Source organism: Mus musculus, chromosome 2 (assembly GCF_000001635.26).
Source record: "Mus musculus strain C57BL/6J chromosome 2, GRCm38.p6 C57BL/6J".
In the NCBI taxonomy this organism is placed as follows: Eukaryota; Metazoa; Chordata; class Mammalia; order Rodentia; family Muridae; genus Mus; species Mus musculus.
This window is the reverse complement of record NC_000068.7, coordinates 33800476-33816496: the sequence shown is the minus strand read 5'-3', so window position 1 is coordinate 33816496 and position 16021 is coordinate 33800476. Positions and strand designations below refer to the sequence as shown.

At 50.4% G+C, this 16021-nt stretch overlaps 1 protein-coding gene and 1 long non-coding RNA gene across 16 annotated transcripts in view; one reads left to right on the top strand and one right to left on the bottom strand.

Moving 5' to 3' along the window:
- Mvb12b (multivesicular body subunit 12B) overlaps positions 1–16021 on the top strand; it is a 157994-nt gene that overhangs the window by 71450 nt on the left and 70523 nt on the right. For 14 of the 15 annotated variants that reach the window (XM_030252116.1, XM_006498370.1, XM_030252115.1 and 11 more), the window contains one exon: positions 13658–13752. The exons of the other annotated variant lie outside the window; for it this stretch is intronic. In XM_030252116.1, coding sequence (XP_030107976.1) covers positions 13658–13752 — 95 coding nt within the window. The remainder of the gene's footprint in view (positions 1–13657; positions 13753–16021) is intronic. 15 annotated transcript variants of the gene reach the window in all.
- Nron (non-protein coding RNA, repressor of NFAT) lies at positions 2906–10681 on the bottom strand. Its single transcript, NR_045729.1, has 3 exons — positions 10533–10681; positions 6158–6765; positions 2906–5801 (listed from the first exon to the last, which is right to left on the bottom strand). It is a non-coding gene; the product is annotated as a non-protein coding RNA, repressor of NFAT (long non-coding RNA).

Here is a 16021-nt window from a genome sequence, read left to right as displayed (position 1 = left end):
GCTAGAGGGGAAGTGGGTGGCAGGGACTTCCCAGAGGCCCCCTGGCCAGACATGATGTCAGCTTCTGAATCCACACTATAGGGGCGGGAGTGGAGTCATTGAGCTATAGCTGCTGACCAAAGACAGTACAGTCCATACCCAAAGGTCCCTGTGTCATACTCCTGTAACACAGCTCCAGGACCCTGCTTTGGCAAGCATTCAGGCAGGATTGACTCTGGAGTCATGAGAATACTGTGGGAGCCACCTGCCCAGTTAGACGCTTGTGGACAGAGCCTGTGGCTACCTCTGAAGCCAAACCCAGCTTAGGATCAGCGTCAGGATAATTTTGAAGGAGAAATTTCATTAGAATGCAGTTTGGTATTGTTAGATATGAATGATGACTTTAGGCTGAGCAATACACTTTTAGATATTAATTTTTAATACTGCTTCTTGGGAAGTCAGGGCTTCTATTTAATGAAGAATTGACTATTAGTCAATATGGCTCCCACCTCTGAGCCACGGCGGCCGTCAGTCTCTCACACCAGGTTTTAACAAGGTGTCTGCTGCTTGCAAATTTGCTAGAACTCTGCAGATTGTATGACATAGCGAGTGTCTTATTTCTCACAGTGACAGTTGTGTGGCTTCTACATGGAGCGTGTCCTGGAAAGTGGATGCCAAGTCCTCTCTGAGGCCCGCTCTCCAGTGCATCTCTGCTCTGTGTATCAGCTCATGGCTTTGGAGAAAGGCTGTTTCAGGATTATGAAAATAGTTGTTCGTGTGTCAGACCAGATTTATCAGCTCACTTTAGGGTTGGTTTTTCGAGCCTGGCCATTTAGAGGAGGGTATTTACCTTTTATCAGTGGGTGCTGACAGTCTGTTTGCAGGAAACTCCATGGAATATTTCACCTGGGTCTCCAGTGGAAATCTGGCCGCCAAACAAAGTAAAATGAGCACCAGGGCTCTTTCCCGGGGTCTCACCCCGCGCCACGATAGACTGCTCTGTTTCAAGACAGGATTTCAATTATTAATTTGGATATTTAATAAAATCCTTTGCCTTCAGTAACTTTCAGAAAATCTTTTGAGTTTATTTGGGTTGGGTTTTTGCCCACGGAGTGGATAAAATTCAATTCAAATATCCTCCTTGAACAGCATATAGTTTCTTTCTAGTTGAATGATATTAATAGTGATTATTATAATAAATACTGCTGTTATTGTTTCAGCTACAAGTTTTTGAGCATCTTGTATTAGGCATCATGTAAACACTTAAATGCATGTGTGTGTATGTGTGTGTGTGTGCATCTTTGCAACCGAGGTACTGGGTAAACAACCCAGTTCCTTTTCTGAGAGAAGACTGACCTTGGAGAGCTCAGGACTTAGCTCAGGCCTGTGGAGTGAGGCTTAGCAGAAAGCATCGGAGAGCCCAGGGGCCGCCAGCACACCCTGCTTGCCTACAAGGAGCCTCCTGGGTTTTCAGCTCTTTGCCTCCGTGTTTCCTATAGCCAGCAGGTATGAGACCAATCACAGCTGTCCAGCCCATGGCCCACATCCCACCCTCTCCTTTGCCAGGGCTTTATTCTGCTAACCAAGATGTTTTCTACAGCTCTTAAGATAGAGTGGGCTGGAAGAGGAAAGAGTTGCCTGGGGTTCTTGGTCAGGGGTCTGGGCCTTCGAGCACAGCCTGGCCGCTTGCCGGCTCTGGGCTCTCACGCAGGCAGCTCATTATGAGGCAGCTTGGCCCCCTGCTCTGGAAAGGCAGCCATGTCAGCTGGATGAGAAGCCAGCAGTGCCCATGTGTTCTTGGTTTTAGAAGTTAGGTCAGCGAGGTTTAGAGCCTCTTTAAATATTTCAGTTTATAAGATTAGACTTGATCATCTGGGACGGAAGGGTGGCGCCCCAGGCCCGGGCTTGGCTTTTTTCTTCATTTCTTTCACAGGGGAGGTAGGTGTTTTGGCAGTGCAGGGTTCGAGTGTAATAAAAACCTAAGGGTAGTGAGTAAATACAGTGACTTAGAGTGCTGCAGCAACTCAGAGAGCTTACTCCTTTTATTTTTTTATTTTTGGAAGGAATTGTGAGTTGAAATACAGCAGAGTGGCACAATCCTTGTAAGAACCTGCCCAGGCTTTCAGGGAATGGTGAGTCTCTGGCCACTCTGTAAGGAAGTGTGTTCTCCACCTGCTTGACTCCTCTCAGTGGGGGGTTGACAGCAGCGTCCTGCAGTCCTTTGAATAGGTGGGAGCTCTACCACGCATGCTCAGGTGTGGTGAGCGAGCGAGGCCACAGTTCTTTCTAATCCCAGGATACTTCAGAGATCTGAGCTCCCAGTGCCCCCTGGTCTCCTGACAACACAGCAAGTTCCTCAGGTTTTCCACGGAAGATGAACATGCCACCAGGACACGCTCCCCTCTCCCCAGAATCTGCCCTCGGTCACCATATGAATAGCGGGGGTGGGGGCAGTCAGCCAAGTGCCCCAAGCAGCGGGACCCTGCCCCCTCCCACCCCAAGTCAGTGGGAGCCCCGTGTGTTGGCTGTCATTTCCTGTCATGTTCTGTGGAACATGCTCACTCTTCATACCTCTTAGATTCTAAATTTCAAAAGTAATTTGTCACTTTCAAAGGGTGTGTCATTAATAACCATTATTTAGAACTGCCAAGTCTTGTGTGTGTGTCTGTCTGTCTGTCTGTCTGAGTTAAGCACCCAAAAAATTGGCCTTGCTGATGGCAAACAGTGCCTCCATATTGATAGATCTAGCCCTCCCCACTCCCAACCCCACCCACAAGTGAGTTGTCCCCTGTCTGCCTTTAATCACTACGAGGGTGGGTGGTGACAGAGCCTGGCCGAAGTCTGGCCTCAGCCTGGCCTCCTGGAACTCATTAGTATTATTGCCAAAGACAGGATTTATAAATTGAGATTTTTTTTTTAACTGCTTGGAAAAAATGTCTATTGCATTTTATTGTTCTTACAAGAGAGAAGGGGAGAGAAGAAAGATTTTCTCTTCAAGCATTTGAAGCAGTAAATAAAGAAGCCGAACTTCAGCTCTCCCTGGGTGTGGACCCTGAGCAGTTGTCATAAATGCTGCAAAGATGGTATCTGGGCACCCTGGGGCTGGGGGCCGAGGGAGCACCTCCAAGCCTGCAGATGGGTGGCAGTTAAGAGACAACATTGGCATTCAGTGCATGCCAATCGCGCCGTGATTCTTAACATTAAAATTCCACTAAAGCACTAATAATTACTGTTAATACCGTCGAGTGGAAAGTTACAGTAAAGGAGCAGTGGTAGAAACAGTATTTAAGGGAGAGCTGGCGGCATGAGAAGAATGCAAATAAGCGTTATTAGCCTAATGATTCTGCCGTCGCCATGGTTGTGCGGCACCAGTGTTGTGAATATGTCATCCAGCACCCGTGAATTTGGAAAGTGTGTCAAAACACAACTTCAATTAGTTTGCTCTAATTATGGCTCTGGAGAGTTTGTGACTACATCACTCCTCATTAAAAGAGATTTTCTTATGTGGATTAATGTAATATACAAAGGAAAGTTTCAAAGTTCCTGGTGCCATTTGCTCCCATCAGGAGCTTGCTAAGAGCAGGCCTGAGAGACCCAGGGTGTCCTGCTGGGACCAGATATAGGCAGGAGGTCAGTGGGGAGGCTGCCTTGAGAAAGACAGTGTGGTGTTTCCATCTGTCCTGCTGAGTGGCCATTGTAGAAGGAGGTAGGATGTCCTTCCAAAGAGGGTGCTAAGCCGTTTGAATCTGTTAGGAAACGTTTGCCACTGTGGCTCTGTCAGTCTGTCGCTGTGTCTGAGCACGTGCATGGAGCTCAGAAGAGGGCATAAGCCTGAGTGAGGATGATGAGAAGACATGGCTTGGCGGTGGGAGCCTTACTTCCCGTTACATAATCTCTGGGGTAGAATGTAATGAAAGCCAACCAAAGTGTTTTCAAGGGGGCTGACCACAGAGCTCGGCCCATTAAGTGCTTGTCATGCACGCATACAGACCTGAGTTCAACATGAAAGCCAGATGTGGAGGGTGCCGTGAGCACACTACACCAGAAAGACAGAGGAGCAGCTTGTAACTTCTCACAATGTCAGAATTTACTGAGCAGTTCTGATGACGGCAATTTGTCATAAACCCACCGTCCGTAGTAGCTTGACCAAGGCAAATGCAAGCTCTCTCATTCCTATCTTAATTACTAATGATAACTCTCATATCACACAGCACACACACATGTCTACGTATCTTTTACATGGACATGGTTACAGAGTGAATATATGCCCAAGGCTGCAGCAGGGATCACAAAGTCTCACAAGTGGGCTGAGAGTCCGTGTTGATTAGCGGATGAACCAGCCACTGGCTGAGGGAGCTGCTGAGGGAGCTGCTGGGTGATGAGTAACTGGGCTGACTTGGGGCAGGTCTCAGCACTCCTCCAAGCCTCTGTCTCTCCTCTAAGCAGCTGGGGAGGGTTGAGTGGGGGTAGGGTAGACCTGTTGTAGTTGGTGCTCCATCGGCATCCAGCACCCAGCATGCAGCTCTTCTCCAAGGCTCATCTGGATCTCCATCTCAAGTCACTGCAGGCCTGGGTCACATGCTGGGCTCTTTGGCTTTCTCCTCTCAATCTTAACTCTTCCATACACCCCCACCCCCACCCCCAACAGAATCAGGGCAGAACAGAGCAGGCGGTCCTCCTCCCTGCAGAGCCAGAGTGTTCTCGGGCAGGGAGCAGCTGGGAAGGGGTTAAGGTGGTAATTGTGTAAGTCTTCCAGGCTTTCTCCCAGTTCTACGATAATTTGATGAAGAACTTCACCCTAATTAAATATTCAAATTAGGAATAAGTGTCAATATGGCTTCCCATTGCCTGGAACGATGATTAATTGTATTCAAAACTCCAGTGGCCGCTGTAATCCGAGCTGCACCATTGTACCTGATTATTTCCGTGCTGCATTTGCCATGTTTTTGTTTTAAGATTTAAACTAGTAATTGATTTGCCATATGCCGCCGAGCTGCGCGCACTTTAAAGCTACGCCGCGGGAACTCGGGGAGTTGAGATTCCTTAGACTTCTATGACAGATTTTGTTTTGGTTTTTTTGGCTTGTCTAGTGCATTATGCTCTGTGAGGGCTGGGGATGGCCCATGAGGGAAACTCATCATATAGGCTGGTAGGCTGGCGTCGTATTGATCAAATGGGTGGCTTGGACAGAAGTGAACACTTTTGTGTTTGTGCAGTTCCTTGGGTAACATGTTGTCGTAGAAAGAGCATGGTTTCATTGGCAGTCCAGCCATTTTCTTTAGCTCTGTGACCTTGGGCAACACCCTCTGAGCCACTGTGTCCCCATCCGTAGAACACTGTGAACCCTACTGGGTTGTTTAGAGATGGTTGTGGGGCATTTGAGTAGTGGAAACCATCCTACTCCCAGGAGCCTACAGGGACAAAATCTCTGGCATCCCTTCCCCAGAAAGCCCTTCTCCACTGAGTCCACGCTGTCTTCCAGCTCTCTCCACCAGGCATTGCTTGTGTCTGTGGCATTTTTTGGGTTGTCACTTTGACCCAGGAATAGCTGTTTTTGTTGCCTGAGCCGTTTCTCCCCTTCCCAGGTGAGGCCTTGCAGGAGACTGTCAACAGGTGTTGGCTGTTGTCCCCAACCCCCTATTATTTTAAAACCAAAGTCTGAAACCTTATACTCCTCTAGTCTTTGGATTTTAGAGATTTTTCGCTTTGTGATAGATTTATGAGTGTTTCAGTTTGTGGCCGGTAAACTCCCGCTGGGAGAACGTGCTTCACTCTGGCTTCCTAAACCATCTCAGCGCATAGCACAGTGCTTAGCAGGAGACCTGTTAAAGACAGATGGGCAGGGCTGGTAAGATGACGCAGTGGGTAAGGTTGCTTGCCACCAAGCTTGACAACCTATGTTCTATCCCTGGACCCATGTTAGGAGAGCACTGACTCTCACATTTTGTCCTCTGACCTCCACATGCACAGCATGGCACTGACACACACAGACACGGACACAGACACACACACACACACACACACACACACACGCGTAAAAATAAACATTAAAAATAACCACGTGGACAGTCTATGGCTCCTGTGTGCACAACACTTGTAACAACACCCGTCTCTCCGTGGAGGCCTCTGCTCACTAGGACAGTTAGAAAGCTTTTGTGATAAGTATAAAAGCACTTGCCTTTGCTGGTGTGGAAAAATGTCACATCAGACTATAAAAAACGACAGTGGCGGCGGCTGGGAATGGCCTTCAAGAGCAGTAAGAGAAGAAAAAGCACAACAGAAAACAAGTCAGGGCCTGTAGCTGCTGAAATGCGGCCATTCTGTTTCCCAGGACCGGGGTCCAAGAATGAGGAGCCTCTGGCTTCACTGGGACGCTTCAGAGCTCAGTCCTAGGGTAGGGCCTCCGAGGACCTGGAAGCAGGAGCCATTCTGAGAGGTCTGAGAGGGGTCTCATGCAGGCCAGGTCCTTGCAACTGAAATGATGCATTTTAATTAACTTCAGGGGGAGCCGGCCCCTGAGCATATGGTCCTTAAGAAGCAAGGGTCCCCAGACTGTCAGCGAGTGTAGTCACTGACCAGGGACCTTCTTCTGACACCGTGACCAGCTTGTAGTGGGGATACTCCAAAAGGTGCTGATTAAAATGCCAGCAGGTGCAGGGAAGGCCCGTCACTGTGACTCCCGCACCCTGCTCGCACCAGGTGTTTTCTCAGAGCCTTTTTCTTCATTAAGTGGTGTTCATTAAGCACGTCCTCACACCTGGTGCTGAGGCTGTGCATCGCAGCCGACTTCTTCCCAGTGGTGTTTTGCAGGAATAAAAGGGAATTTCATTTAGCCATTTGCCACCCCACCCCCACCACTTCAGCTCGGCTGCCATTGCTTTTGAATGGTCCTTCTGCTGTCCCCAACCCTCCTTCTTGGACTACCCGAGATCACGTCCCACACACTTGGTGTAGATGATGAGACAGCTCTTTCACACCAGTGCTGTGCTGCAGGCTGTCCCCTGTGCCATCTCTGAGAGTCTCCCCCTGGCTTTGCCATTGTCAACTTTCTGATTAGAAGGGAAGCAATGTTTCATCAGAACATTAGCAATGAAAATCATGAGGTGCATGGGGTAGGTGCATCCGCCCTCCCCTCAGCGTGACTGCTGATGACACCACAGTCATGTCCCAGAGCTGGACATCCTTCAGGCTTGTTGGCACTGGCCCTGTGCACAGGAGGAGGCTGTCCCTCAGGGCTGGCTGTGGCATGCTGTTTTGGAGCTGTCTAACAGCTGTGTTACAGAAGAGTACCCAGCTCAGCTGTCCCTTCTACTTGTTCCGCCCCTGGCAATGTTAGGAGGTCATCAATGCTGCCCCATTTTTCTGCCCAAAGCCCCAGTTCCTGCCAGCTGAGGTTCTGTTCCATACACAACACTTCCACCAGTTCTTCAGCCTTCCCCCAGCTCTGACCCCCCCCTCCCATGGCCACTGCTCTATGTATGTATAACTCTTTATGGTGATCTTACAGTGTTGTCTTCAGATTTTTGTGAACCTTCATAAGCAGTGCCGAGTTGGCACCCAAGTCCAATCTCCAGCAAACTATGTCCCCACCTGCATAGCTGGGTACCCGAGGAACTCCGCAGGTACTTCTGCAGGCTGGGCAGCCTCAGCACCTGGCTACCAGCAGGTAGCTGGTTTGGGGATTTTGTACTGACTTTCCAGGTAGAGTCTGTGAAAATGTCAGCTAGCCATATTTCCCATCTAAAACACAGCATTTCCCACGTCCCTCTCTGTCCTCATGGTTCCAAAGAGAATGGCTAAGCTCTAGTCTATCTACCCTGTCTGCTTCCCATTCCTAAGCCTGAAATGAACTAGAGCATTTCCCCCAGAAAATATCTCACTCTGTTGCCCAGGTTAGCCCTGAACTTCTCCAGTAATCCTTTCTGACTCAGCCTCCTTAGTAGCTGGTTAGCAGCTACAGTTTTAATGCACTTATTCCAGAAAAAGAGGCGGCCGTGCCTTCTTTGTTGTCTTCAGCTGGAAGTAAAAAGGTTTCTATGGCACAACTCTTTATCTTCTAAACACAGGGTGTCTATCATCTTCAGAAAAGTCAGAAAATGCCATGGGTATTTTCCAGGACTCACTCACCACCCAAGATGCCCCCACTGCCTGCTCTGGGGTTCCGGGAGCTCCCTTGTCTTTGCTTACTTAGACAGGAGAGCGGCCGGGCTTTGTTGAAGTAGAATGTGCATGTTGTAAGCTGTGCATACTTCCTATGCTTTGCAGGTGGATGTGTGTGTGCACATGAGGCATTCGACAAACCAAGGTCTTGAGCGCCCCTCCCCCCCATGTGTCTGTAAAGAGCAGCCACTGGTCTAGCCCTGTGGAGTAGTTTGCATTCCCTAGAATATTCTAGAAATGACACCATAGTGTGTATTATTTTTACTCAATCTAGTTGCCCCCAAATTAACCCATCTTGCATGTAGGTAGTCTGTCCCTTTTTGATTGCCGAGTTTGACACAGTATGACAAGTCACTCTCCAGTCACCTGGCATTGTACATCTGTTCTGTTCTTAGTATTGCCAAATAAAGCCAATAGAACTTTTGTGAACGAACCTTGGTATAGAAACACACTTCTGTTTCCTTCTCTTGGGCAGAAGTCTCTTGGGTTGTGTGAGTGGCTGTACTTGACTTTTAAAACCTGACCTGAGCTGCTTTCTGATGTGGGTTTGCTGCCGTGCTCCTGCCAGAGCCCCCTGACTGTTCTGGCTCCCCTCATCCTCACCAAGCATTGACAGTATCCATCTCTGACATCATTTCACTCTGGAAGGTGGAGGGGTTGCATTTCCTGTGATGGAAACTCACATGGCCCTCCCAACTCGTGATCGAGTCTTTTCACGGGGAATTTGCTCCTCGTGTTTTCCTTAGGGATGTGTCAGTTCCAGTGTTGTACCCACTTCCGGGCTGAGTTCTCTTCTAAGTTGTAAGTGTTCTGAATATGCTCATGTCAGAGTGCAGCGTATGCTGGTGCCTGTTTTCTCTGGGTCTAGCATTTATTGTCATTTTAAAAATATTTTTATTAGTTGTGTAATGATGTGTATAAATACTTTTGTGTGTGGTGTGCACATGTGAGTGCAGATGCCTTGTAGAGTCCAGAAGAGGGCATTGTGGGCCCTGGAGCCAGAGTTATGGATGGTTGTAAGCCATTGGATACAGTTGCTGGGAATGACACTCAGGTCCTCTGCATTCTTAACTACTGAGCCAGCTGCCCAGGTCTGTGTGTAGTTTGTGATGTCGTGTGTGTGTGTGTGTGTGTGTGTGTGTGTGTGTAAAATATTTAACCCAGGCTGGTCTGGAGCTCATAGTGATCCTCCCGCCTCAGCTTTCTGTATGCTAGGATTATAGGTATAAGCTACCACACAAGGCTTAGCTTATGCTTTTTAATATCCCATTTAAGGAAAGTCAAATAGCTCAATATTGTGGAAGTGCTGGGACCTGGCATCCCACTTGAAGTCTCAGGAACCCCTTGGTCTCTGAAGCACACACTGGAATCTGGTGCTTCAGAAGGTGACTTTCAGCCCTGGGAGAACAGAACGAAGAGACCCTTACGTGTCTGTACAGGGGACACAACACAAAAGCAGCAGTCCTCTCCAACTGCAGGTTAGCCACAGCCCCCCTTGCTACTGTCCCCCACAAGACAGCTGGGTCTGCTGCCACCCAGCAGAGCCATCTCCCTTCCATGTGACCATGGGGTCTGAAAGATTGATGGCTGCATTTAAAACATTCGCACAGACCTGGAATCAACACTAGAAAATACAGATTTAAATGAGCAAGGAAAAGGCAGAATGAAAGGAAATAAATTGTGCTGGCAACTACTGTCACGTAATAAAATGTCATGTGTAACTGAAGGGCTTTTGCACAGGGCTGTGTGAGGCTTAGTGGCCATGTTAATTGAATAAGGTGCCTCATATTGACTCGGGGCAAGAATGAAATTTCCCTTAGCATCTATTTAGCTGGAGTTGTTGTTGGCAGCGGCCTGATGCTCATCTGTTACAGAACTCCCAGCCCCTCTGCACTGATGTAACGGCTCCAGAAGCAGTGTCCACCCCGGCCCTGCAGGTATGGCCTGTCTCCCCAGGTATGGCAGGACCTGACAGGGCCTGAAGGAGCAAAGCTGGACACAGGCTCTGGAGGGCTTAGAGGCTGCCCGGATGCCTTTCCATAAACCAGATGTTGGAAAAATGGTTCCCTGAACCAAGTAGCGGTTGTTGATGACTGATGATCCCTAAGATTCCTAAGGAGAAGGCAAACAGCCCTCTAGCTTTCCTGGTGTTAGGGGATCTCTCCATAGTCACTGTGTCTGCCCATGAAGTGGTCACTTGCAGCCCACTCTTGTGATCCCCTGTTTCTGTTACACAATAGGCACCAGACACAGTTACCTCCTCGGATATCTTGGTAGTGGTTGAAGCTGTGCAGCCCTTGACCCAGCTTCAGAAGAAGCTGTGATCAGAGCAGCCCCTGGAACGTTCTGTCCCTCCCATCGCTGCTGCAGCACAGTGCCTGCCTTGATCTCACCTGGATTTGGCACGTTCTTGGGGCTGGCAGGTTCACTTTCAAATGTGGAAACTCGATTTTTGTCCTCCTCCTCGCGGGTGCTTCAGGTGCCAGTGTGGTCTGTCTAGCAGTCTCCTATTTCAGCATGCAGTTGTACTGCAGCTGCAGCTGTCCCCCAGTGTTTGATATCCGTGGCTTTATAAGCCGTGCCACGAGGAGCGTGTGTACTGTGTATCTGAAGTTTTCCTTGAGTCAGAGGGAGCGACATTTTCCAAACCATTAACCAGCCCAGTCCTGAGGAGGCAGGTGGGAAGGCTTGCTGGAAGATTCCCAAAATCATCCCTAATTACAAGTCAAAGTCAAGTGTATTCATTCAGCAAGTCCTAGACACCTTTACAGGGCTTTGTTCTCAGCACTGGGGTGGTGAGAGGAGAAGACACGGTGCAAGTCAAGCTCTGCCCACAGAGGGAGGCTGTGCAGGGAGCAAGCTGGGCTCCTTGAATTAGAAAGGAGTTCTTGGGGGCTGGAGAGATGGCTCAGCGGTTAAGAGCACTGACTGCTCTTCCAGAGGTCCTGAGTTCAATTCCCAGCAACAACATGGTGGCACACAACCATCTGTAATGGTATCCAATGCCCTCTTCTGGTGTGTCTGAAGGAAGTGACTGTGTACTCATATACATAAAATAAATCTTTAAAAAGAAAAGAATTCTTGGGGTGGGTTATCTCTTCTAGGGTGATCAAAGCGGCTATAGGTGACGCAGCCTGGCCGGCTATAGGTAAGGCAGCCTGGCCTACAGAAGCCTCTGCAGAGGACGGAGCAAGTGCAGAGGCCTGGAGCAGTTCTGAAAGCCACAGGGACAGGGCACAAAAGGCTGAAGCTGGAATTGGCCAATGTGGGGGTGTGGGCTGGGCTAAGCCGACAAGACCTCACAGCCATGGGATTCAGTTTAAGACAGAGGAAATTCCCCAGTGGGTTTGCATTGGCTCCACTCTCAAGCTCTCAGGAGCCAGGCTCTAGGATGGCTAAGGAAGAAAGGGTTGATTTTGGGCTCACACTTTGAGGATATAGTCTATCCTGGTGGGGAAGGCATGAGGACAGGGGCTGAGGCAGCTGGTCACATTGTGTCCACAGTCAGGAAGCGCAGAAAGATGGCCCGAGCGCTCAGCTTGCTTCCTCCTGATTGTTTGGGCAGGGACCCACTGCCGTGGGGCGTTGCTATAGGGCTTCCCAACTCAGCCTGGTCTAAAAACTCCCGTCCTGCCATGCCCAGAGACTTGTTTCTGTGGAGATTCTAAATCCCACCAACTTGACAAGATCAACCCTCGCGCCAACTTAAGGGTTCACCTGGTTCTAACGTGACACTTGTTTGCATCACGACCTGTATCTGCTGGCAGATGACATGTCTCTCCAGAGGCCACCCAGCTCCCAGGTGCTAGCATTGAGACTGGATCCCATATCCAGTGAGTGAACTGTGGAGGGCAGTGTCCTCACCCACAGAGGGCCAGGCCACTAGCTGTCCACCTGTGTACCGTGCACTGCCGCCTGCTGGGGTGCTATGGTAGGTTGTGGCAGAGATCTTGAATCCGCTGGGTCACTGGCTTCAGAAAAATGGCCAGGGCATTGCCACCCAGCATGAGTGACCTCTCTCTAGCCTAGGTCCAAGATCTGAGGCAGCATAGCTTTAAATAAAGTTATTGCCACCAGGAGATTTAGGGATCTGTACTCTCGTTTCCATTCTTCCTGGTGTTTCTGTTAGGAGGCCCATCTCCTCTCTGAGTCACCTTCTCTGGCAGGGTTAAGCACTGGGTATGAGGCTGGCCACCCTATGTCTGACACCAGGAACTGCAGTTGAAACTTGCTTCAGCCTCAGCTCCTCTCACCTGAGCACTGTGGATCTGTGGTCCCAGCCCCAGGTCTCTGCTTCCTTCCTAAGAGAAGAGGTGCCAGAAATGTAGAAACTTGATTTCCGTTTAACACTTGCCTGCTGAGTGGCTCCTTCCTCAAAGACTTAGGCCTCTGCCTGTGCCCTCTTATGTCCATATTCCCATGCCCCTCATGTCGCCTCATGAGGTATATAGGAACCATCCCTTCCCTCCCCACCCCACCCCCCACCCCCGTGAGTTCCCGGATGTTGTGGCCACTGCTTTCTTCTTCCTTCACCCACCTGCTTCTCTCTGTGGCAGAGAGGCCTGGGGCCCACAAGTCCCTTGGGGAAATGCTCTGTAGTGAGCTGCAGTGCCTGAGCCAGCAACACTTGCTGCCACAGAAAGACCAAGAGGATTATACCCAACACTTGACTGGGTCAACAGCATTCAGTAATTGTCTGTGACAGAAACTGCCTATGTACCCCTGCTGTTGTGTTGACATCTGTCCCGCTGCTGAGCACACCCCAGAGAGAACATCCACAGGCGGTTGGGTGGCCTTGAGGCACGAGTGGGAAGTCTATGGCGACTGCCCCACCGGCATCTTTGCATTAATAGCTGGTTGTAGCCTACACATAGGCAACTGAACCGCCCAAGGCAGCCCGGGCAGGCCTCCAGGAAGCTGCCAATGCTCCTCTACTCCCAGAGCGGCTGGGTCCAACTCTCCCCATTGTCCCAGTTCTTGCCGTGTTGTCTGAAGGCAGCCATGAGCATGCTGAGTGGGTGCTTGCTCTGGACTGAAGCTCACTTCCACATTCTGGTCACAAGCTCATAGCCAGCCTTGTGGGCCTAGGGGAGGTGCTTTCCATGAGGACATACTGTGTGCTGTGTGCCAGGGGGTGCAGGACACAGTAGCTCAAAGCAAGGTGCCATGCTGACTGTCAGAGGTCGCTAGTCCCCAACCTGAGAGTGAAATCCTTTCCAACCTGTGGTGGATGTGGACGCCACTCTTCCCAGCCGGGTTGTCTTGATCATACTGATGTATCTATCCCACACTAAGCTATGGGTTAGACTGCTGATCTCTGTGGAATACCCTGTAGGATGGAGGAAAATGTCTGCTGGTTTCTTGGGGAGGTCAAGACTGAGGAAGAAGATGGGGGTCTACTGAAGCACATGCTCTGCCACTCCAGAACGCTGCTCAGTCATGGATGCCATCGTGTGCTTGCTGAGGCTAGGGGCCATAGTACACTCTTTGTAACCACCTTTCTCCCTGTTTCTCTCAGGCACATCTCCCTAACACTACCGGCTACCTTCCGGGGCAGAAACAACACCAGCACAGACTATGAGTACCAGCTCTCCAATCTATATGCCATATCAGGTATGCGGGCCACCATCACAGGCCAGTGCAGCACTGTGCATCTCAGTCCCCAGCCATGGTCTCCTCCCTGCAGAACCTGGCTTTCCCTTTCCTTTGTGTTGGAACTTAGGCCAATGGTATGTTTGGAAGCAAATGGGGTGCAGTGTGTTCGTTTCTCAGGTTGGGGGCACGCTCACCACAACCTTCACATGCCAGCAGGCAGGCCCCACTGAACACCCAGCCCTGCCTGCCAACGTGTGTCCCTGCCTGTCCTCACCTTAGTTTCTCACAGGCGGTGTGTGTCCAGCAGGGACACAGCCTGTTCCCCTCGCACACCCAGAGTCCATGTCTGTGGTTTCTGAACTCAGCCTGGAAAAGGATAGTGTTCCTGTGGCAGGAACCTCACCAGGGAGGAGGAATGGGGCAGCCTCACTGCAGGACAAAGAATCATGAGGTGTGAGGCCATACAGGTGACTGCTTAGAGCCCAGGAAGCCCACAAGCACCCCCATCACTGGGGAACACGGTAAATCGGCGCCACTTAGCAGCACACATCCTTAATGCTGAGTGACATTTCGAACACGGGAACATGACACCCACTCATGTCCCATAATGAATCGGTTATTTAAAAGGTAATCTCTCTCTCTTTTCTAAAACCTGCAACTTCGGGTTACTAAATAGGTGAGCTCCCACTGTGGGGTAATTCCTGCCAGTGTGCGTGCGTCTCGTTACGATCGCTCCCTAATAGGTTTGGAAGTGAAAGCTCAGGCAGATTGTTCCAGTTCTGGGCGGCACTCCTGCTGGGAAGGGGGGAGCCCCGAGTTCCAGCTCTGGCTCTGCTCTGGAAGCCAGGGCAGAGGAGGGAGGGGCAGGTCACGTGTGTCTAAGGAAAGTGTCTCTGGGGAGCACGGCTTCCATGCCACGACTATTTCAGGAGAGTCGTCAGGGGAATGTAACAAGTGTGGAAGGATGGCATGTTTTGTAGACAAGCTGATTTATTTCCCAGATGCTCAGTGTCAGAGGGGTGCATAACAGGACTGTGACGCCCAGGTCCACCTCCCGCAGACAACCCACACACACACCTCTTCTCGTCGGCAGCTTGCACATCTTACAGCTTTGGCACTGGGCAGCACCCACCATCCCTGTGTCCTCTGATGGCTTTCCCAGCTGTTGATGCTGCCTCAGCAAATAGCCCACAGGGCACAGGCTTCGATCTGGCAGATGTGATCGTCTGCTCTGGACCGCTGCTTCCGTAGTGCAGTGTTGATGAAGTGTTGACTGGGCTCATTTCAGCTGCTGGTTTAGCAATAGCAAGGTAACAGTCTTGGGACACAGGGGAAGTGGGTCAGAACTTCCTGTCCCATTTATATCCATGACAATCTGTGGGATTTTCATCTTCAGAGGTAGTTGAGGCTCTAGCTCAGGCCACAGACAGCTCAGGTCTCCTCAGCAGCTGCAGGCCCCAAATCACTCTGCTAGGAGCTGGTTCTCATAGGGCCACCAGAAATACCCTGCAGGCCCTCAGGGCTCCAGGGAGGTCTGCAGGCTCACCATGGCAACTGGTGGAGTGGGGACTGGGAAATTCATCCATCCCCTTCCATCCCCCCATATCGTCTGCCCACCTCTGTCTTGTTCAAACTCAAGGGCACAGAGACCACCCTGTCTCTGCCACCCACATGAACTCTATCTGGTATCAAGTGGCACACATCTCAGTTTGGCATAAGATAAGGGTTTCTAGAGGTTTAATCCAAAAACCTCTTAAGGTGACCCATGCCCCAGGCACCAAGCCCCTTGCTGACTCCCCAACAGTGGAAGTGCTGAAAACCATGACATGACTCGTCAGACCCTCTCCTCCCAGCCACCAGTGCAGATCGCAGCACTCTTGAGGCTGAGCCCTGGTGCATGCTTTCGGTGTTTCCTGAAGATAGCCATAGCCATTTGATAATTTTTGGCCCTTTCTGAGATAAGGAGCTGTGGGAACAGTGTGACTAGAAATGTAAAATGCAGCCCTGTTGAGTAAGTGTGGGGATATTTACTTTCCAATTCCCTTCCCTGAGCCACGCCTCTCCTTCCATCCCAGAGCCTATATCAGAGCTCCTGTGGCAGCAGAAGAGACCATACAGAATGCTGCCAGACAGACTTGTTGAGCTTGCATCTGTTCTGCCCAGGAACACCAGACAAGTCCCTCATTATGTGACCTGCTACCTGTATGTTTCCAAGGTCAAGGGCCAACCCCTCTGCCAGCTTGTTCCCTGTCTGCGGCCTCCTCTTACCAAGCCAGGCTTTGTGCTT